Raw genomic sequence first — 24368 nt, 5'->3', positions numbered from 1 at the left:
AAAAAAAAAAAAAAAAAAAAAAAAAAAAAAAAAAAAAAAAAAAAAAAAAAAAAAAAACACTTACCCTAAGTTTTAGATGAAAACGGTGTTAATGTTTTGTTTCAAAAATATTTTTAAACTTTAAAAAACTTATGAAAAATACCCTGAAATACTTTTAGTATATAAAAAGAACCGTTAATTCCACGTTTAAAAAATAACTACGAACGTTTTAAAGTAATCTTAATATCTTTAAAGAAATGTCTATGAAGTATAGATATATGACTTCATTCGATATATTGACGTTTTTTTATGTTTTATTTTTTAATAAAAGTTTAAGGCTTTAACTTTACATTTATAAGTTTATGGATATTTTTTAAACATAGTACTAACTAAAAATGTAATTTTGAAAATTTTTAAAAAAGTTCAGAGTATCTATAAAACTTTTTTAAGTTTAAGGGTATTTTTGAAACATTATTGAAAGTTTCTTATTTTTGAAATAAAATATTAACCGTTTCCATCCAAAACAAATGGTAAAAGATATTTTTATAAAGTTTAAAAGTATTATTGAAATTTCTAAAAGTAAAAATTGAAATTAGTATGTGTTTTTATTAATTTAGTCTCTTCAAATGGTCTAGGAAAGTCGTCTTGGCCAGAGTTGGTGGGGAGGGATGCGGAGGAAGCAGTGAAGATAATACAACAAGAGAATCCTTCTCTCGATGTAATTCTAATGCCACGAGGCCAAAACTTCGCAACTCTTGATTATAGGGAAAATCGAGTCCGAGTCTTTAATGACAATAATGGAAACGTGAGTTCGATCCCTCGAATTGGCTAAACACCCTTGACAATATGTAACACCTTACTACTTGAATAAAATAAATTAAGGTGTGTTTCTCAGCTTAATCTCAACTATCTGAGTATCTAATAGATAAATATGAAATTTCATCTCAAAACTAATTACGAATGAGAAAAACGTATAAAAAAAAAGTTTGAAAGGCTTCGAAAAATTCATATATATGGGTTGTTCTTATTTGTATTCGCCTATAGCTAATACCTTTGTTTCGGTTGGGAGGAGCAACAACACAAATCGAAAAAGCTCGTTTTCAACGCCAAAATATTACGTAGCAACACCTCACAGGCATCGAATGTTGATGCTAGAAATTTTTCATCGACGATAATGTAAATAATTATCAAATATATTTATATTTTTAGTACTTGAAAACGAGAAACAATAAACATTAACATTATCAAACAGAGCGTGGGAAGCTCAAGAAATCATAATTATTTGACAAAGTTATTCATTCTTTCCCATTAGAATTGAATGGCAACGAAAAACAATTAAACGAATGTTTGGGCGTTTCGTCGATGTAAGATCACACATCGGTTGGGGAGGAGAACGAAACGCTCTTTATAAGGGTGTAGAAACCTCTCCCTAGCAGACGCATCTTAAAAACGTTGAGAGGAAGCCCGAAAGGTAAAGCCACAAGAGGACAATATCTGCTAGTAGTGGGATTGGGCCATTACAAATGATATTAGAGCCTGACACCGAGCGATGTGCCAGCGAGAAGGCTATTCTCCGAAGGGGGTAGACACAAGGTGGTATGCCAGTAAGAACACTGGCTCCAAAGGACACCTTGATTGGAGAAAGAAACGAGTGCTAGCAAGAACGTGGGCCCTGAATGGGGGTGAATTGTAAGATCCCACATCGGTTGGGGAGAAGAATGAAACACGGTTTATAAGGTGTGGAAACTTCTCCCTAGAAAACACGTTTTAAAAACCTTCCGAAAAAGCCTAAAAAGAGAAAACACAGAGAGAACAGGTAGAATGAGCATAAAATACTCATTAAGTTTGAACTATATTCCGATCAAAACGCCCTCATCACCAATCAAGTAGCCTCAAATCTTACCTAAAATGAAAAGGTAGAATGAGCATAAAATACTCATTATCTTTCTTTTATGCTTAGAAATCGACTCCAACCATACTTAGAAACTATTTACCATATATCTAACTCGGGTTTTCCAATGGTGTTAACCTATATTTTCTCTCTAAGATCACCATCGATCATAATTATATTGTGGTTAAGACTAGGGCAGCTCTCGAAGGTTATTAATACTAAAGAAATATTATTTTTAATTCACGTAATTCTTGAACTCATAATAGAATTTTTAACAGCTTATTACTTGTCATTTAATTCTTAAGATGTAACATTTTCGATGCGGGAATCAATAATTCATTCTCGTCCTAAAGTTTTTATCATACCTATATCATATTCGAAATTGTTATAGAGATAACAATATTATAACTTTACAATAAGTCTCGAATAGGTTCGGAATTTAAATTTTATTTTATTTTATTCCTTAACAATAAAGTAATAAAATATTAGGTTGAATTATTCCAAAATTGTCTATGATTTCGTTAACTTAAACAACTAAGCTCGGCAAACTCACAACATCGAAAACAATGTCAGGTAGTAGTTTTTAATGCAATGATGTATTGATATTAGTTCAATATGTATTGATATCATATTGATACCATTTTATGTATCTAATAAGTATAGTTTATATGGTGAAGTTATGTTGAATGAAGAAAAGTGGCGTTGGCCAGAGTTGGTTGGGATGGATGGGGAGAAAGCAGTGAAGATAATACAGCAAGAGAATCCTTCTCTATACGTAATTCTAATGCCACGAGGTGAAATCCGGGCATCGACCGACTTTGTGCCCGATCGAGTCCGAGTCTTTGTTGATCATTGTGGAAAGGCGAATTTGATCCCTCAAATTCGCTAAGCACCCTTAACTATATGTAACACCATACTTATAATAAAGTAAATTAAGGTGTGTTTCTCACTTTAATCTCTAACATATGAGTATCTAATAGATAAACACGAAATTTCATTTCAATATTAATCGAGAATGAGAAAAACGTATCCAAAATAGCTTGAAAAGCTTAGAAAAATTTATACATCCCGAGTAGTATCCATTTAATGTTTGAATATCATCATTCAATTTAAAAACCAAAAGCCTAGGTGCCAACACCAAAATATTAGGCAACAACACTAGCACCCTATGTCAATGCCAAATTAGGATAACCTTTATGTCGATAACAAGTATTTTTTATTTTTTTATTTTTCTCCTTTTTGTAAGAAGTCAGACGTTTACGACTTTGTGGAGACCTATATTTTTGGTAAACAGTCGCTCGGGCCTGGTCATTGTAACCTCCTTTGTGAGAAGGCACCCGTTCTTAAATTACGGTGCTATTTTATCTTAACAATAAAGTAATTAAAGATTAGGTTGAGTTATTCCAAAATTGCCTATATATACTGTCATTCCCAACAACAAAACAAAAATGTTAATAACAATTAATTAAATTACAAGTTTAGTCAAATTTATTTAAGACGAGTAATTTTTTTCTCCAAATTCTACTTTGTATTAGAGTAGTTCATGGGACGAGACTAGGAAGTCTTCTCTATTCTCTCTGTCATTACCTATTTATTTTTGTAGGAATTAGGTAAAGATTCTGCGTGGATCTCAATGGGTCGAAGTGAATCTATGTAAACAATAAATGGGATTTTTTTTATTCTGTTCAAAGTGGATCCCAATAAATTAAATAGACTACTTGTTACACGTGTTTCTAATATTATGATTCAAATTAGGTAAATCATGGCCTGAACTCCTCGATGCTGCTATTGCAATAAATTTTATAAAGGAAGATGATTCTCAATGGCTGCCATAGGTGCAATCGGTAGCATTTCCAGTGCCACCAGATTATGTACCCTTTCGAGTTTTTCTTCTTGTCAATATTACATAATGTTATGGTTAAAGTTCCTCATAATGGTTGAAATGTCTTGAATATGTACAGTTGATACAATAAAGAAATGTCTAAATAAAGTTGAGCATGTTTCTACTGCTTTGACTTCCTACCTCCGATCTTCGATGGGAAGGTAATTGACATCTGTTAGTTGAGAAGGTGGAGAGTTAGACTTTTTTATACAAAAAATAATAAAAGTTATCAATCCTAGAGCTTCTCGATCCTTAAGCTTCCACTGCGTTTCAGGACAACATCAACTGGATCAACCCTGAAGCCTACTGGTCTTTGAGCTTTCACCGAGATTCAAGACAACGTTAACTAGATCAGTTCTGAAGTCTATCGATTCTTGAGCTTCCACTACGTTTCAGGATAACGATCAACCCTAGAGTCTACCGTTCTTTGAGCTCCACCCATTTTAGGATAGCAACAACTGGATCAAGTCTAGAGCCTATGGATCTTTGAGCTTCCATTGCATTTCAAGACAGCGTCGACTAGATCTACTCTAGAGCCTACCAATCTTTGAGCTTCCAACCCATTTCATGAGAGAATCAACTGAATCAACCTTAGATCTTACATATCCGTGAGCTTCCACCACTCCATGGTCAGGGAATCTGGCTTCACACTGGGCAAAGGTATGAGAAGATCTTTTTGGTAAAGTAAATCTTCAATATGCATGTTCCAGAAACTGAAATCAAATCAATCAAACTTCTTGATCCTAATCTCTAAACTTTTCATCTTCACAATTGTAGTGAATCTCTCCTAGCTTGGATACCATTTGTTAGAATGGCAGAACTCACACACTCAATTTAGATGAAAAATATAAAGAACAAAAGAGAGAAGATACAATAAGTATACCTGATGTGATGAGGTTTATTTATAGATGAGTTCAAAATAAAATTCTATCTCATAACTGAAGTAGAAAAATAGATAAGATTATATTTTTAAAACTCAATTGAAGAATAGAGAAAATTCTATATTAGAAACTAAATAAGAGAATAGATAAGATTTTAGAAACTTTTTATAACCTAACAAGATAGTCTGGACTAATTAATTATGACAAAGAAGGCAAATATCCATGAGTTGACTTGTGAATGTTGATTAATCCACTGTAAAATTTATCTTATTTTAATCAAATAAATTACAAGAATATGAAAATAGTAATAAATGGAAATAACAAGAAAGGGGAAAATAGTAATAAATGGAAATAACAATAAAGGGAAAGATACCTGTAATAGGGCAATATTAGAGGCAAATATTAGATATTTGACTTATGATAAAATATCAAATATAATATATATGGTAAAATATAATTTATTACTAAATATCCTTGACATCACTAAATTAGACTAATATTACCTTTTTCATTGTAATATCCTAACTCTAACGTTACTAGATATTATCCATTTTGTCCCTAACGTATCGTCATCAGCCTCACGATTTTAAAACGCATCTGTTAGGGAGAAGTTTCCACACCTCTATAAAGAATGCTTCGTTCCCCTCTCTAACCGATGTGAGATCTCACAATCCACCCCTCTAGGAGGCCCAACGTCTTCGCTGGCACCCCACTTGGTATCTAGCTCTGATACTATTTGTAAAATCTCAAGCCCACCGCTAGCAAATATTGTCCGTTTTGGCATGTTACATATCTCCGTCAGCCCCACGATTTTAAAACACATCTACTAGGGAGAAGTTTCCGCACATTTATAAGAAATGTTTCGTTCTCTTGTCCAATCAACGTGGGATCTCAAATCCACCTCATTTTACAAAATAAACTTTCAACTATGCATTCATTGAATTAGATTAATAGGTACATTAATTTATTCTTAGTTCTTAAATTTTGGAATAAGAGTATATATTCTGTAATCAATCAAAGAAAAGAGTGACATTAATTTATTCCAAAATTGCCTATTTATAATCACTTCATTAACTTAAACAACTAACCAAGCCTGAATTCAGAAGGAAGAAAGCAAAAAGATGTCTGAGGATGGAAATTCAGGTATGCCCAATTGCCCATAATACACACTCTTCTTTTCAATCAATTTTTTGGTTAAGTTTTTAAATGCCTCATTTGCTTACAAAAGAGGTTTTGGCCTGAGCTGGTGGGCGAAGATGGGAATAAGGCTGTAAAGATCATAGAGGAAGAGAATCCGAATGTGGTCGTAGTCTTACAAGCTGGGCCAGAGATCATATCCAAACCATTATATGGTCCCGATGGCAGTATCATAGGCTACCAAGCAGTCTCAGGCCGCCCGCCATACGCAGTTCCTCCCGGCCTCGCTGTTGTTGAAGTCGTTCTTGACGTCGAGGGGAAGGTCGAAAAGGTTCCTGTCGTTAGAACATCCTAAAATTAACTTAAATTAGTGAGAAAGATCATGAGTATATAAGGAACACTTTCTTAGTTAGTATAAAACCTTTGGGAGAAATAAAAGCAAAGTCTGGAGAGCTCATGGTCAAAGTAGACAATGTTTCAGTAAAAGTATGACAATGTTTAAATAAAGTGGAACATGTTTGACTTCCTAAATTCATCTTCATTCCGATGTTTTGTTCAATAAAAATGATGTAATTTAGTAGATATGGTCTTTTTAAACTTTAAAACGCAGTCTACTTGAGAGAGGTTTCCACATTCTATAAAGAATGTTTTGTTCTCTTCCCCAACCGAGGTGGGATCTCAGGTTTCCACATCCTATAAAGAAAATGTGGGATCTTATAATCCACTACCCTTGGGAGCCCAACGTCCTCGCCCACACTCGTTCCCTTCCAATCAATGTGGGACCCCTCAATCCATCCCTTTCGGGGTCCGGCATCGTTGCTAGCACACCGCCTTGTGTCCACACCCGTCAAGGCTCAACCTCCACGCTGGCACATCGCCCGGTGCACACCGCCTCGTGTCCACCCCCCTTCGAGCCTCCTCGTTGACACATCTCCGATGCCTGGCTCTAATACATTTGTAACAGCCCAAGCCCACTGTTGGCAGATATTGTCCTCTTTAAGCTTTTCTTTTCGAGCTTCCTCTCAAAGTTTTTAAAACGCGTTGTCAGGGAGAGGTTTACACATCCTATAAAAAAAAAAATTGTTTTCCTCCTCAACCCAGGTGTAATCTCACATATTAGTATTTTGTGTTCTAATCTTTTATTCATGGGTTAAAAACACAAAGTTGAATTATGTTTAGAATGAAAAAAAAAATTATATGTTTTATGAAATAATTTAGACAAATTTATAAGACAACATTTGACGTTAAAATAGGGATTTGCAAACCCTATAAAGTATTAACTTAAAAAGAGTGGATAAGGGTTGACGTGTCGCTATTTGGCATCAGCAAAACTCTATCCAGTCGAGGATCTATGACGCTGTAACAATCAAGGAAAAAATTCCTCAAACCCTTGAGAGTTCCCTCTCCATAAAACTCTCAATCAGCCTCCATCACGTGGATTTAATTTGGCAGAGTAGGAAGATCATTTCCTTAAGGCATTCGCGTCAAATTGCAAGTCCATATGGGTGGACGACGTTGTTGTGAGAGAGCAATTGAATTGAGTAGGGAAAGCTCGAGAATGAGTTACCTTATAGAAGTGCTTCAAGAGCACACATGTATTAGTTGAGCCATCACCTCGTGCCTAAAGTAGATGATTTCATAAGAGTTGTCGAGACTAGCATCCGCTCAAGAAGAGAACAATAAGTTGGACGTGAATGACATATAGAACAAAACTGTACTAAGATTAGAGAAGTGTAAGTGTAGTGTTTGCCACATGAAGGTAGTCTAGGTACGAAATTAGTTGAAGTGCAGTGCCAACTGGGGATGTGTTACAAACTTTCAGACCTTGTTTCTGAAAAGAGTGGTCACGATGAGGAAACGTCCTTATTAATGTAAATGGATAGGAAATGTCACAATACAGATATTTGCGCAGTTTGGAGCATACGCATAGTTGAGGTCAAAGTGGCCATGTTTGGGGTGCTCTCCCCTAGCTCAAGTGAAGAGATGACGTTACTAGTTTTGTCATAGTTTATCAGGTGAGTCCCAGACTGAGTCCGAGAGAAGAGCAAGTTCGATAAATCGAGTTGATCATTGTTGTGTATTCACTTTAGTTTTCTAAAGTATTATTGTAATCCAATAAAGGTGGAAGGATTAACATATCTTGAATTCTACCACTTCAATGTTCAATTCAAATGGCACTTCAGTTTTTTAATTATATCCCCTTAATCTTTACGATTATTGAAGAGTTTGCACCTTTTTTTCTCATTATTTTTTTTTAGGGTCGAATAAAGATGAATTCACTCGATTGAAGTAGAGATTTAAACTTTCGACATCAAAGCTATATAATATGGGAACTATTAAAAGATTGTCAGTTAATTTTTAATAATGAACTCGTCTTGATTGATAAGAGTCTACATTTGTATTTTTATTTTTTTATGATTATGAGTTGGTATGGATAGAGTCGTGCCCATGATATGCATAAGTTTTATGGTATCATAAGAATGCTGTGTGTGGGGACAATTAAGATATCTCCAACTATTTCTTAATCGTGAGCGTATTTAAAGAAGGACAAGCATCCAAACAAAAATATAGAGTAGTAGCAAACACAAAGATCGCTCATTTCTTTTGATGATAATAACACTATAAGGTCTAATAGATAATTTATTTTTAGTGACCAAGGATGACATTACGATTCGTAATAGAATACTAGATGAACTGGAATTATTCACGTTAAAATTAAAGCTTTAAGCCATTAAAGAAAGTTTCTCCCATGAGCATACAAATATTTAAATGCCACACAAACATTCAAATAAACCATACTATAATTCAAATATTATGGTATATTCTACCTTATTTCATCCCGTCTTAATTGTTTCAAACATAGATATTCAAATTATTTCAACCAACTTGAGGAACTTCAACGACTTTATCGTTGATATTAACAAAAACTCGAACTCGATCGTGTCTGAAATCTTTAGTTCCTCCCGTTCCAGCTAATAGCACGATTGTCTTTACATCAGGATTATCTTTCTTTATAAGATGTACTGCAATGGAGGATTCGATGAATACGAGTTCCGGCCACGAGGATTTACCTAAGTAATTGAATCGTGTTAGAAAAGAGGGACAGAAAAGAGTTAATGAAACGCTCGAGTGAGAAGGAGTTCTACAAACCTGAAGGAAGAGTGATTTCTTCATCCATCTTCTTCAATCCCTTTTACTTTTGCTCAAAGTTGAATGAGATGGTTTGATAATTAGGTAGTGATATTTATAGCAAGTTTGGATCTTGGAGGCTCTTTTATGAAATGGAATATTATATTGGCAACCTTCATTTAAAACTCAAAAAAAAAAGTTAAGAGATAAACTTAGAAAATAAAAGCCACCTCTTTTACAAATAAAATATAATTTGTTTGACCAAATAAGTTCATAGCCGCCGTGGAGTTCACCATCTCGATGGTACCAAGTATATTTCTCCTTACATTTTCTCTCTTTTATTCTTCATGTTCTTCATCTCGATCAACTGTATGAATTGTGCAAGCAGTCGTCCTTCCATCATAAAATTGTATCGCGTTAGATAAACGATAGTTCAACGTTACAAAACGCTTGCATCATATAATTGATAGTCTTATCGCGTTAGATAAATGATAGTTCAACGTTACAAAACGATTAAGTACATCGTGACAACTTGTTGAATAAATTTCCCCTCCACAAGGACAAATTGCATTAAATGCCAAATACAACTAAGGCATGGCAGCCTCACTTAAAAATTCATTCTTATCGCATCCTCCTTTCTCTCCCACATGTCTTTAGCAATAAGATAACGTGGTCAAACTTTAGAGCTAATTATATATTAAGTTTATTATATGGTCCAAAAGTTGGGGCGGCCTGCCCTTAGTTCCTTCCCAATTTGGGAAGCCATCCATCAGATCATTCCCTATAAATATTCATACATAACCCTTTGATATTTGCATTATCCAAACACTACCCTTCAACCAATACATAGATATCCAAGAACCCCTCCATCAACTTCATCCAAAAATGGCTGATTTTTGTCCTCCCGGTATGTTTACCTTACTAGACTTCACGAGGTCGTATAGTTTCGATTTGATTTTGAAAATTAAGTTGTTTGTATGTTCCTTGATTTGATTATTTGGTTTGGTTTATCAGGAAAGAATAGATGGCCAGAACTTGTTGGGATTGAATCAACGATGGCAGAGCATATCATCAAGAAAGACAATTCCAATGTGGAACGTGTCGAGACTATCTTAGCTGGAAGTGCAGTGACCGAAGATCTTAGGTGCGATCGAGTTAGGATGTTTGTTAATATAAACGGAATAATCGTTCAAACACCAACCATTGGTTAGAAAAAAACTATCAAAAAAAAAATGTTGATGTATTGATATGTATTGGTTTTCTTTTAAGTGTTATTGTAAGCAATAAGGGTAGAAGTATTCATATCTCTTGAATTCTACCATTTCAATGATCAATTCCCTTTTCTTTTGTGTTTCTCCATGGTATTTGAGAATTCTCTTTAATGGCACTTCAAGTTCGTCCTTTAACTTTCAAAATTTTATTGACCGTCTTAATTATCGAATATCAAGATGATGTAGAAAAAAAATATTGACAAAAATTTCAGAAACTCAAGAAAAATGTCAACCATTTTTACTTCTTGCAATTAAGAGTTTATGGTTTTGATAGAGAAGTGGAGAGAAACTCAAATTTGTTCCAAAAGGTGGTTCGGAGTTAAAATTATGTCGAAGTTCTTTATTGTCTTGGGAGAACCGTAGACTTTTGAATCACTCAAATATGTCAAGAATGGAAGAAGAACATAATATATAGATTTTGGATTCTTAGTTTTGGTTTTCGGTAAGTCAAAAGCATTTCTTGAAACTAGATTTTGAATTTTTGGTTTGTTGTTAGAGGAATTTCACATAAGTTCCATGAAACAATCTCAAGTTGAAGGGCACAAAGTTGAGTTTAGACCACTTTATATTTGAATATTTCTTCATCAGCTTGATTTTAAATTAATAGAAAAATACTTGTATAAGCATTAATTAAAATTCTACAACTTTCGCGAACGAACCAAGTTGATTACACATCTTTTACGAAAAAACCAAGTTGATTCCACAACTTTCGTGAAAAAACCAAGTTTGTTCTGAATTACTTATTGAAAATTATGAAAATTCAAAGAGAATAAAAAAGAGTAAAAAATTGATAAGAATTTGGAAATAAATGGGTGAAACTTGTGACACCAGTGATGGAGGTGGGAATTTGTCATGATCTGATTTTTTAGGTTTTCAAACTTGGACGATGACTAAGAAGAAAATAAAAATCAAAGATGAAAATCTCATATAATTTAAATCTAAATAATGACAAAGAACACTAAAATTAAATATAATATAAAATTCAATTACAATATAAAAAAAAACGAGGGTTGAAGTCAAATTCCTTGAAGAGAACCCTTACTCATCATAAGCTCAAACCAAGTAGTGCCAATGGTTGCAACCAAAGAAGTCAGTGTGAGATAAGACATGTGTTAGCCAAGTTCTAAATTGTAAGTCCATATGGGTGGACGACATCGCTGGGAGAGAGCAATTGAATTGAGTAGGGAAAGCACGAGAAAATGGGTTGCTTACCTTGTAGAAGTACTTCAATCGAAGTGAGCACACATATATTACTGAGTCATCACCTCGTGCCTAAAGTGGATGGCTTCACAAGAGTTATCGAGACCAACATCTGCACACGAAGAGAGCATTAGGCTGGAAGTGAATGACATAGAGAACAAAACTGCAACAAGACTAGAGAAGTGTTTGTGCAGTTTTGGCACGTGAAGGTGGCCTAGATGATAAATTGACTGAAGTGTAGTGTCAACACAAGTATATGTTAGGAACCCAATAAAGGCAGAAGTATTAACTCATCTTGAATTCTCTTTGCATTTATGTTTCACCCTGTATTCTGTATTTGATATCGCTCTTTAATAGAACTTTCACTTTTCTAATATATCTTCTTTTCCACCATTATCGAAGAGTTTGCACCCTTTTTTCCTCATTATTTCTTTGAAGGCGGAAGAAAGATGAATTCACTCGAGGGAGCATAGATTTAAACTTCGGATATCAAAGTTATAAAATATAGGAACCATTAAAAGATGGTCAGTTAACCTTTAATAATGAACTTGTCTCGATTGACAAGAACTTGCATTTGTATTCTTCTATGATTATGAGTTGACATAGATAGGATCGTTTCTTGATATGCATAAATTTTATGGTGCGATAAGAATACTGTTTGTCGGGGCAATAAGGAGCTCTCCAACTATTTCTTAATCATAAACGTATTTAAAGAAGGGCAAGTGTCCAAATAAAAATAAATAGTAGCAGCGGACACAAAGTTGCGACGTATGAAGATGATAACACTATGAAACCTAATAGAAAATTTGTTTTGAATGACGAAGTTGGCCATTTGAATTATTTATGTTAAAATTATAAAGAGAAGTTGCTCCCATTTGCATACAAATATTTAAATGCCAAACAAACATTCAAATAAACCATACATATAATTCAAATATTATGGTAGAAAGGTCGATTCTACCTTATTTAATCATCGTCTTAATTATTTCAAACATAGATATTTAAATTATTTCAACCAATTTGAGGAACTTCAACAACTTTATCGTTTATATTAACAAAAATTCGAACTCGATCGAGTCTGAAATCTTTAGTAACTCCAGTCCCAGCTAATAGCACGATTGTCTTTACATCAGGATTATCTTTCTTTATAAGACGTACTGCAATGGAGGATTCGATGAATACGAGTTCCGGCCACGAGGATTTACCTAAGTAATTGAATGGTGTAAGAAAAGGGGGACGAAAAAGAGTTAATGAAACACCCGAGTGAGAAGGAGTTCTACAAACCTGAAGGAAGAGTGATTTTTCTAAACAATTGAATCATTCAAAGGTTGGCAGCCTCATTTTTCAATTTCATTGAAAAATCATTCTTATCGTCTTAAGAGATGAACTCATCTTTGCATCGTTCTCTCCCACATGCCTTATGCAATAACATAACGTGGTCAAACTTTAGACCTAATTGTATATTTTCATTATACGGTCCAAATTTGTGGCGGCCTGACTTTAGTTCCTTGCCAATTTGGGTAGCCACCCATCACATTATTCCCTATAAATATTCATACATAACCCTTTGATATTTGCATTATCCATACACTACCCTTCAACAAATACATAGAGATCCAAGAACCCATTCATCAACTTCATCCAAAAATGGCTGATCTTTGTCCTCCTGGTATGTTTCCTTTTCTAGTATTTTCATACTTGAATTTGTCGTCTAGTTTCGATTTGGTTTTGAAAATTAAATTGCTTGTATGATCGCTGATTTGATTATTTGGTTTGGTTTATCAGGAAAGAATATGTGGCCAGAACTTGTTGGGATTGAATCGACGATTGCAGAGTATATCATCAGGAAAGACAATTCCAGTGTGGAACGTGTTGATACTATCTTAGCCGGAAGTGGAGTGACTAAAGATATTAGGTGCGATCGGGTTAGGATGTTTGTTAATATAAAGGGAATAATTGTTGAAGTTCCAACTATTGGTTAGAAAAAAGTATCCAAAAATGTTGATGTATTAACAATGGTTTTCTTAAGTGTTATTGTAAGCAATAAGGGTAGAAGTATTCATATCTATTGAATTCTACCATTTCAATAATCAATTCCCTTCGCATTTGTATTTCAACATGTATTTGAGAAATTTATGTTTTGTTTAGAGATTATGGTGAATCTTCCTTCTCAAGAATTATTAGATTTATTAGGATGGTTAATATTTGTTAAATAGAAATATAAGAAAATAAAAAAAATTATAGAAAATTTCAGTCTTCCTCCACATAAAAATAATTGAAAAAAGTTTAGTAAACGCGATTTAGAATTGTGAGGTTGATGGTGATACATAACCAGCTAGAGTAGACAATAGGACTTGAGCTATTACAAATGATATCAAAGTCAAACATCGGGCGGTGTGCTGGCAAGGACACTGGGTTCTAAGGGGATGGATTGTGAGATCCTACTTCAGGTGGAGAAGGGTCTTATAAAGATGTGAAAATCTCTCACCGTGAAACTGACGGCGTTATGTAACCGGCTAAAATGGATAAATCTACTAGAGGTAGGCTTGGATTGTTATATTATTTATTCTCCCACCAATCTTAAAAATAATTTTTAACTATTTGGAAGTTAATTTTAATTAATTGTGAACTTATCTCCGTTCATAAACTTATCTCTGAATCATCCTTGCCTGGATCTCATAGTGCCTTAAGGATATTATGTGTAAGGATGATTACAAGATCTACAACGTCTTAATCGTGAAGTTTATTTAATTAAGAGAAATAATCTATAAAAATATGAGCAAGTAGTTCACAGGTTCGATAGTCGATTCCTCCTTTGACGATAACGATATTACGAGACCTAATAGAATATTAAATGAGTTTTAAGGAGTGGGTAGTGGTGAAGACAAAAACTCATAACAAATTATTGACTTGTGAAGAAAAGTTGAGATAAGAAAGAGATAAATACTTAGAAGCCAATCATATTTTATATTCAAATCATTCATATTGATATTCATTATCTAATTTGGATCTTGGAGACTTTTAATTAATCAATAAAATTGAATATTATATTGGCAACTTGTATTAGTAATTAATAAATGTGAAATGTTTGAAAATGGAGTCCTAGAAAAGCACGTTTGATATAGAAATAGGATAACTTAGAAAATAAAAAGCCTCCTATTTCATAGTTGAAATATAAATGTTTGATCAAATAGTATTTTTTAAACATGAGTTATCCATTAAGAATCTAATAAAATTCATATTAGAGAAAGATATAAACATTTTTTTTTATAAGGGGATACGCGTTTTGAAAACTTTGAGGGGAATTCATTGCAGGGAAAGCCTAAAAAGGACAATATCTGATAGCGGTGGACTTCAAGAATTTAAATGACATTAGAGCTAGACACCGAGCGGTGTGCCAGCGAGGATGCTGAGCCACGAAGAGGGGTGGACACCGGGCGGTGTGCTAGTGAGGATGCTGGACCCTGAATGGGGGTGGATTATGAGATCCCACGTCAATTGAAGAGAAAAACTCATCTTTGCATCCTCCTTCTCTCCCACATGTCTTTTGCAATAACATAACGTGGTCAAACTTTAGACCTAATTGTATATTAAGTTTATTATACGCTCCAAATTTTGGGGCGGCCTGACCTTAGTTCCTTGCCAATTTGGGTAGCCACCTATAAGATTATTCCCTATAAATTATATTCCTACATAACCCTTTGATATTTGCATTATCCAAACACTACCCTTCAACCAATACATAGATATCCAAAAACCCATCCATCAACTTCATCCAAAAATGGCTGATTTTTGTCCTCCCGGTATGTTTACCTTACTAGACTTCACGAGGTCGTATAGTTTCGATTTGATTTTGAAAATTAAGTTGCTTGTATGTTCCTTGATTTGATTATTTGGTTTGGTTTATCAGGAAAGAATAGATGGCCAGAACTTGTTGGGATTAAATCAACGATTGCAGAGCATATCATCAGGAAACACAATTCCAATGTAGAACGTGTTGAAACTATCTTAGCTGGGAGTGCAGTGACTGAAGATCTTAGGTGCGATCGAGTTAGGATGTTTGTTAATATAAAGGGAATAATTGTTGAAATTCCAACTATTGGTTAGAAAAAAACTATCCAAAAATGTTGATGTATTGATATGTATTGGTTTTCTTTAAGTGTTATTGTAAGCCAATAAGGTAGAAGTATTCATATCTCTTGAATTCTACCATTTTAATAATCAATTTCCTTTGCTTTTGTGTTTCTCCAATGGTATTTGAGAATTCTCTATAATAGCACTTCAATTTTCACGTATTTTAGGGATCTAGATTATTTCTAAATAGAATAGTAATAAAGAAGAAAAAAAAACGAAAAAAAGGTGAGTTCATGATTGAGCTCCTTCACATGGTCTTGGAAGAACCGTTTTAGGCTTTTGAATCACTCAAATCCATCAAGGATCGAAGAAGAACAGAAGGTATGGATTTTGGATACTTAATTTTGGTTTTCTTTTCGATCCAAGAGGATTTCTTGAGATTAGGTTCTGAATTTTTGGTTTGTTGTTCTTAAAGGAATTTCACACAAGTTTCCTCGAGAAATCTCAAATTGAATCGAATCGAAAAGTGGAGTTCCAACGATCATCAAGAAATTAAAAGATTTGTAAGTTTTATATTTTAGATTAACTTTGAATCAATATTTCTTTTTGTGTTTGATTTAATAGAAAAATATCTCTATAAGATTAGAACTCTACAACTTTGTTGGAACCAAGTTGATTTAGAGTTACTTAAACAAAGTTATGAAAACGGAGGTGGAATCTGTCATGACCTGACTTTTTAGGTTTCGAAACTCAGACTATAACTAAAAAGAAAATAAAAATAAAAGTTTAAAAATATGATATAACAAAAATCGAAATGAAAACAACACCGCTAAAATTCAATACAAAATAAAATTTAATTATAAGATGTTGTTATAAGCTAAAGACGAGCAAGCAATAACAATGACAGCTTTGATAGCATATAATCCGGATATGAAGAATTAACAACTAGTCACATCCTCTATAATATATTTTGAGACATTTTAGCCTTAGTGCGTATAGACATGATTTTGGTAATTGTTCATATACCCCGTATTGACACAACAAGAACTAGTATAGGTCTATCTAAAATGAAAGCAAGTAAAAACGGGTTTGGAACAGGCATGTAGCCATGAACAACACATCCTGAACAAGCACAACCAGGACATCTAACATGCGACCATAGGCAACACGTCTTGGACAAGCAAGACCGTGACACGTCTCAAGTGTGCTTCATGGAAGCATACCTGTGGTCTCTACATGACATGTGGCTGGCCCGGATAAGTCATGTTGTATTGAGTCGGGTCTTGCGAGTGGTTCAGGTCGGCAGACGAATCAGGTCGAGGCAGAGTGAGTCAGAGCATAGCAGGTAGCAGGCTTGGGTCCTTAAAGTGACAAACTCTTGAAAGTATGATGGATGATTAAAGTATGTGTATGCCCGATTTCAATGATTTACCAATTACCATATGATATTAGGCCAATTATGAACATGATAGGTAATTTAGTTAAACAATTTACCATGGACTACCTATAATAGTTGGCAGAGACGATAGTCATTTTCTCCTACGATAAAGACGACATTATGAGACATAATAGATAATATATTTTAATTGATGATTACGACATTATCGAATCTAATAAAATATAAAATGAACTTTAAACAGATAATAGTGTTTAATAACAAGAGACATGACAAAGTTAAGATAAGAAAGAGATATAAATATAAGTTTCAACTTCTTAACTTTTTGTGGATCGTTATTCAACGATATAGAACTATCAAATAGATTGGATCGAAGGGTTAGCGACCTCATTTTCTAAGTGCATTAAAATTTCATTCTTTCACGAGATAAACTCATCTTTGTATCCTCGTTCTCTATATTCAAGTTTATTCCCTATAAATATTGTAAAGTGTTCAAAGTTTATAAGAATATTTAAAAATTTATTGTACGGTCTACCCATAAGATTATTCCCTACAAATATTCATAGATATCAACTTCGGGACTTATTTCATTTGCATCATCCAAACACGACCCTTCAACAAATACATACCCATACATCGACTTCATCCAAAAAATGGATGATTTTTGTCCTCCTGGTGGGTTTCTCACCATTTCTGGTTTTAGTACTTCTCTCCTCAAGATTCGTCTTGTGATGAAACTATATGATTTGTAGAATAGTTTCAATTAAGTTTTGAAAATCAACTTGTTGGAATAGAAACAACTATTGAGGAGAAAATTATCAAGAAAGAAAATTCCAGTGTAAGTTTTGTTCAGATTATCATACGTTGGATTTTCGTTGCTATCGAGTTCGACTGTTAATATAAATGGTGTAATTGTTGGTAGAAAAAACTATCCAAAAATGGTGATGGATGCATATTGTAACAACCCTTTTCTTACTTGAATAAAGTTGTACCGTATTCATGACTTAATTATGAAATGCGACGTATTCATGACTTAATTATGAAATGCGACGGTGTGATGAACTTTGTATATTAATTTGTACATTAATTGGCCATTGCTTGGCCGTTGCTGATCATTTCCTTCGTTTTCAACTGACTTACGAGATATTGACACGTGACATGAAAGAATAATTTATTTGGTTTTTGAAAGGCCAACTATATATATATATAGAGGTACAAGAATCATGAGCTCCTTGTCATGTAAAACTCGAACTGACCCTCACAAAAATGAAAAGCTAAAAAGATGGAAGACTCAGCTTCCATGGTTGATTTGATGGTACAATTTTGTACTAACACATCATTTTTCCTCTACTCTGAACCCTCTCTGCTATGGCCATGCTCAACCTCATTCATTGCAGCCCAACAAAAAGGAATGAACCATGCTTCAAACTGATGGCTGATACCCATTTTAAGATACCTTCTTCCCCTAAAAGTTGTGTATATCTGCATAAGCAAGACCAAGAAATGGTTAAGACACGATCAGGGTATTTGCCACATTTAAACATTGACAACAGCTCACGTATTGCCGTCAGCCTCACAGTTTTAAAACGTGTCTGCTAAAGAGAAGTTTCTACACTCTTATAAGAAATGTTTCGTTCTTCTCTCCAATTGATGTGAGATCTCATAATCCACCCCCTTTGGAGGACCAACAATCCTCGCAAGCACACTACCGGGTGACTGGCTCTGATACCATTTGTAAGAGCCCAAGCCCACCGTTAGCCGATATTGTCCACTTTGGCCTGTTACGTGTCGTCGTCAGCTTCACGATTTTAAAATGTGTCTTCTAGGGAGAGGTTTCCACACTGTTATAAGAAATGCTCCGTTCTCCTCTCCAACCGATGTGGGATCTCACAATTCACCCCCTTTGGGGGTCTAGCGTCCCTCGCTGGCACACCACTCAGTGTCTAGCTTTGATATAATTTCTAACAGCTCAAGCCCACCGCAAGCAGTTATTGTCCGTTTTAGCCCGTTACGTATTGTCATCAGCCTCACAACCTCATAGTTTTAAAACGTCTGCTAGGGAGAGGTTTCCACACCCTTATAAGGAATGTTTCGTTCTCCTNCCCCCCCCCCCGGGGGACTAACGTCCTTGCTGGCACACCACCCGATGTCTATCTCTGATACCATTTGTAACGGCCCAATCCCACAAGTAGCAAATATTATCCATTACGTATCGCCGTCAGGCTAACGGTTTTAAAACGCGTCTACTAGGGAGAGGTTTCCACACCCTTATAAGGAATGTTTCATTCTCCTCTCTAACCCAATGCGGGATCTCACAATCCACTCCCTTTTGGGAACCAACGTCCTCGCTGGCACACCACCCAGTGTCTGTCTCTGATATCATTTGTAACACCTCAAGCCCACAGCTAACAGATATTATCCATTTTGGCCCGTTATATATCGCCGTCAGCCACACAGTTTTCAAACACGTCTGCTAGGAAGAGGTTTTCATCCCCTTATAATGAATCCTTCGTTCTCCTCTCCAACATTATGGGATCTCACACATATGAGTTTGAAGTTTGAATGATTTAAGCTTGAAATTACTTCAACAAGTTATATCCACTACTTGATTTCCACCAATTCTGCTAGGCAACGTCCAGTGGCTATAGATTCAAATTATAGATTGTGCATGAGAATCATACTGACATTCATGTTCATATGAGAAACCTAGAGCTCATACCATGCTTTGTTAGTAATGCTTACCATATCATGCTGCATGAACTTTGGAGCGAGGTCGACGATCGAGCCGAATGCCGATTTTACACAATTCTTGTAGCTGATTAACGATATTCCGAGCAAATTGCAGCCCCTCCTCGCCGTATCGAAGAGAATTAAGAGAGTGTTCAAGAAAATCATGATCAGCTTGTAGTGCTTCCAACCTGCCAGTAAGCTCTGAAATCTTATGTTCAAGAGCAAGGAAGTCAACCTCCTCTAGTTTATTTGCACAACTTATCGGATCTTTCACCTCATATAAGCTTTCTTCACAGCCAAAATGACCATTCTTATCAACATCAACCAGCTCTCCTTCTGGTGTAGCTGTTCCATTACAGTTGCTTTGTTCTATGTGCCTGGATGAGCCATTCTCTTCAATGCTCTCTTCCCCTTCTTGTTGTCCATTAGTGAATATTTTGCTGATCTTATCCTCTAAGCTCTTCAAACATAGCTGAATGTAGTGTTTTTCATCTTCAAATTCTAAACATAAATTTGGATTATTCAAAGATCTGTAGCTTTCTTTTGATGCCTTTAAAATTCTTGATTTAAAGGAATGATTCCCATTATATTCATGGTGTTCTTCATTTGAATCATCACTATTTTCATGTTCATCCTCGACTATTGTGTCGACCGTGTAAATCGACCTATAGTATTCGAGCTCGGCTTCTAACTCTTGGATGTCTCGATCCTTTTCGTTCAAGAGTTCGTTTGCTTTCTCTATAGCTTCTACATCATATTCTGCTTGTTCTTCCATCATTCTCAAGTAATGAAGAGCATCCATGTTCATTGTTGCCTTCTCCTCTTGTAACCTTGTAATCATAGCCATGGCTTGACTTACCGCAACCTCGGAAGCGCTTCGTTCTTCTTCCAACTCGTTATACAATGAATTAATGCATTTCTTATCGTATTCGACTTGTCGTTTTAATCTATCCACAATACTTTCGCCTTCGATCTCACTTACATTGCTTCCATCAACTGATTCTACTGATTCCATTGAGACTGACCGATGAAACTCCGGTATTACGTCGAATCCCGACGCAAACTCTTCTTGTAAATCGTCATACGAAATGCTATAATTGTGGCCTTCATCGTTCGAGGATGGTTGATTAACATGTTCAATATCAGGTTCAGCAAAGTTGAAGACGTGTTCCTTATCACTCACAAGAGACCTGCTAATGCTTCTATGATCCATATCATTATTAGTGTTCATAACAGCATATTCATAGACAACCTCATCTATGGGACACTTCTCAATTGTTGTGCTAATCAATAGAGATTGCTTCAGATCATTGGTAACTAGATCACTCTCGGTCGACTCGCTAACAACGTCGATATCATCATTAATGTTCTTAATATCAGATTCATAGGGATCCACTATGGTGCTAATCAATGGAGACAGCTTCAAATCATTTTCAACTAGATCTGTTTCCTTCTTCAAAGATTGCCCAATAGAGATATCATGTTCCTTATTACTCTCGGAGGACTCGTTAACATTGTCGATATCATCGTTGATGTTCTTAATAGCAGATTCATAGGCAGTGATATCAGTTTTGGAACACTCTTCAACTACTGTGTTCATCAATGGAGACTGCTTCAAATCATCATTAACTATATCAACTTCCTTCTCCAAAAACTTTCCTATAGCAAAATCGGAGTCTCGTTCCTTATCGCTCTCGAAGGAGGACTCACTTACACTATCGATTACTGTGTTCCTATTACCAGATACATAAACCACCTCATCTATTTTAGGACACTCTTCAATTGTTGTGTTGATCTTGATGACTTCTTGTTCGTTATCACTCTCGAACGACTTGCTAACACCGTTATGATCCATATCGCCATTTGTATTCTTCATAGCAGATTCATAGACCACCTCCTTAGTACTAATCAATGGAGATTGCTTCAAATCATTAGAAACTATATCAGCTTCCTTCTCCAAAGGGTGTCTTGAGGCAAAATCGATATCATGTTCCTTATCACTCTCAGAAGAATCACTGTCACTTTTACGATCTGAATTATCATTCTTGTTCCCAGAAGTAACTTTGTTTTCTTCATCACTTTCAGAAGACTCACTACTATGATTTGTATCATCGTTAGTGTTTCTCAATGTCGAATGATCCTCGAGCGCTTTGGAAGATGGAATTTCCATGTCGTTTGTTTCGGTCATCTCAGCTGCCATATATAAACAGGGTTAAAGCAGGGAGGAATTACCACATGGGGAGAGACAAGAATAGAGATAGATACTTACATGTCGTTAACTTTCCCGCAATTTTCGGGTCGTGTTGTGATGTGATGAACCGAGGAGAGCGGGAATGAATGGACTCCTGGTTGAGAGAATCTGTAAGCTCGCTTTTCTCCATTGAATCCGCACGAGAAAGTTCCAAGGCGATGCAGGGGATGATGCATCATTCAGCTAAATAAGTTCAGCCCATGTAGAAGGGTTGGCAGTCGGATTGGCTGGCCAAGGCAGCCAATTCAACTTGTTCAGTCCATGAAAAGTAGCAGCATCACAAGCAAGAGATATCACGTCATGGGGCTTTTGCACATCAACCTGCACAGCATATGGTTCTAAAGGTGAAGACCTTGAATCAACAAAAGTAATGGATGGCTTAGCCTGATCACTATTATTGCAATGAAGCTTGAGTGGATTTTGTGTTATAGATTGAAGAATGGAATCTTCTTTAAGCTCACTTCCTCATCTTTTTCAACATTAATGGTTTTCCTTTTGCTACCATTGCTCTAGAATTTCATGAGGCCTTCCATCTATTTGCCAACCATAAAACCTTTAGATGATGAAGATTTTCAATGAATTGTCCTCTTTGGGCTTTCCCTTCCGAGCTTCTCTCAAAGGTTTTTGTGAGATTCCACATCGGCTGGAGAGAGAAACGAAACATTCTTTATAAGGGTGTGAAAATCTCTCCCTAACGCAGACACGTTTTAAAAACCTTGAGGAGAAGCTCGAAAGAGAAAGCCGAAAGAGGACAATATCTGCTAGCGGTGAGCTTGGGCTGTTACAGTTTTAAAGAGCATCCGCTAAGGAGAGGTTTCAACACCCTTATAAAGAATGTTCCGTTGCCCTCTCCAATCGATGTGAGATCTCACAATCCACCTCCATTCAGAGTCAACGTCCTCACTGGCACAAATGGTGTCAAAGCTAGTCACTGAACGGTGCAATGCACTGGTCGAAATAGAGCTAGACTCTCTCCATAGTAGACGCGTTTTAAAACCATGAGACTAACAACGATACATAATGGGCGAAAGCAGACAATATCTACTAGCGGTGAGTTTGGGGAGTTACAAATGGTATCAGAGCAAGACACCGGTCGGTGTGTCAACAAGGACACCGAGCCCTGAAAGGGGGTGGATTGTGAGATCCACCATCGTTGAAGAGGGGAACGAAACATTCCTTATAAGGGTGTAGAAATCTCTCCCTATAGACACGTTTTTAAACCTTGAGGGGAAGCTCAGAAGGGAAAGCCCAAAAGCGGACAATATCTCCTAACAGTGGGCTTGGACCATTATAGACAAAATCCACCTAGCGAGGAATACATTACAAGAAAAAGAAAATGGGGGAGAAATTAAGACGAATGCAAGGAAAACTACTAAGAAAACAGAGATTTTCAAGAAGAACACAAATCAAACCGACTCCTCATTCATGTGGGTATTGGAGAAAAACTACAATATATTCATTACACCTAAAAAGAATGACAAAAAAACAGAAGAATGAGTGCTTATAGAGGATTTTCTTTTCTTCGTGGGAGAGAGAGGAAATTGATTTAAAGTTGTTCTAGATGTAACGCTCTAAAAGTGGATTGAAGAACAACATGCCAATACAGACCTCCAAATCATGCTAGAATGCAGATAATCTGAAAGCAAAATGAGAAGAAAAAAGGGCAACCCCAATCTCAAAACGTTCGATATTAGGCCATGAATCAACCAACGATTATATGAACAAGAAAGAACAGAAAAAAACAGATTGAATACGACAACGCACAAGATTTCCAGATCCAACAAAAACCCAAATACAAATTTGTATGAACATTGAAGAAAATCAACGAAACTGGGGAGATTAATCAGAAGAATCGCAACCCACCAAACAAAAAACAGAAGCAATACAACCGAGAAGAAAGCTCAAATGCTATAAGAATCAATACAAATTTTGATGATGAAATCAAAAGTAATGAAAATATGGTTACCTCGTTTGAAGGTGGAGGACGATCGGGAAGAAACAGGGAGAGAAAAAATTGATTTGGGACGACAGATTCCAATGGAATTGGAATTAGAAAGAAGGCTTTCGCTAAAACCGTTGGTGGAAAAAACTGTATTTCCTTCGTACGGAGGGGCCAAATTAGGACAGAAAGTATTAATAATTTGTTTAAAAAATAATTTTAAACCTTTTTTTAAAAAAATTTATTAAAAATAATAATAACGTCCAAGATTTAATGGGTATTTTTTAAAAAATATCAATAATCGTAAGAGTATTTTTAAACTTTTTTTGAAAAATTGAAGGGTGGGAAGGAGAGTTTTTAAAGTTAAAAGGGTATTTTTGGAATAAAATATTAACGATTTTCATATGAAATTAATGGTATTTTTAATAAGTCTTTTTAACTTATTTAATAAATTTTAAAGTTTATGGAAATACTAAATATAAAATTTGAAATTTAGAATTTTATGTGATCAACATCTGAGTATAAAATTTAATAACGTATCATATAATTTTTAAAATTTAAAAATAAAATAAACACAAATATAAAGAATAAGGGATTAAATTGGTTAA

At 35.2% G+C, this 24368-nt stretch overlaps 1 protein-coding gene and 1 long non-coding RNA gene across 4 annotated transcripts in view; one reads left to right on the top strand and one right to left on the bottom strand.

Annotated features, from left to right (window-relative positions):
* LOC111811620 overlaps positions 1-879 on the top strand; it is a 1418-nt gene extending 539 nt beyond the window's left edge. Inside the window, exon 2 of the long non-coding RNA XR_002817574.1 lies at positions 615-879. This is a non-coding gene — a long non-coding RNA (uncharacterized LOC111811620). The remainder of the gene's footprint in view (positions 1-614) is intronic.
* LOC111811616 (myosin-binding protein 1-like) overlaps positions 1-23905 on the bottom strand; it is a 48323-nt gene extending 24418 nt beyond the window's left edge. Inside the window, exons 1-4 of one of the 3 annotated variants that reach the window (XM_023698551.1) lie at positions 23788-23905; positions 21840-22142; positions 19583-21763; positions 18048-18322 (exon numbers count right to left, since the gene is read on the bottom strand). In XM_023698551.1, coding sequence (XP_023554319.1) covers positions 19587-21763; positions 21840-21951 — 2289 coding nt within the window. In that variant the 5' untranslated portion in view covers positions 21952-22142; positions 23788-23905 and the 3' untranslated portion in view covers positions 18048-18322; positions 19583-19586. Of the gene's footprint in view, positions 1-18047; positions 18323-19348; positions 21764-21839; positions 22143-23787 lie in introns of those variants that run through there. The other 2 variants (XM_023698552.1, XM_023698550.1) reach the window with 2 other exon arrangements.
* Positions 23906-24368: the final 463 nt, after the last annotated feature.

The sequence above is a fragment of the Cucurbita pepo genome, chromosome LG15 (genome assembly GCF_002806865.2).
Source record: "Cucurbita pepo subsp. pepo cultivar mu-cu-16 chromosome LG15, ASM280686v2, whole genome shotgun sequence".
Lineage (NCBI taxonomy): Eukaryota > Viridiplantae > Streptophyta > Magnoliopsida > Cucurbitales > Cucurbitaceae > Cucurbita > Cucurbita pepo.
This window is presented reverse-complemented; position numbering and strand designations above follow the sequence as displayed.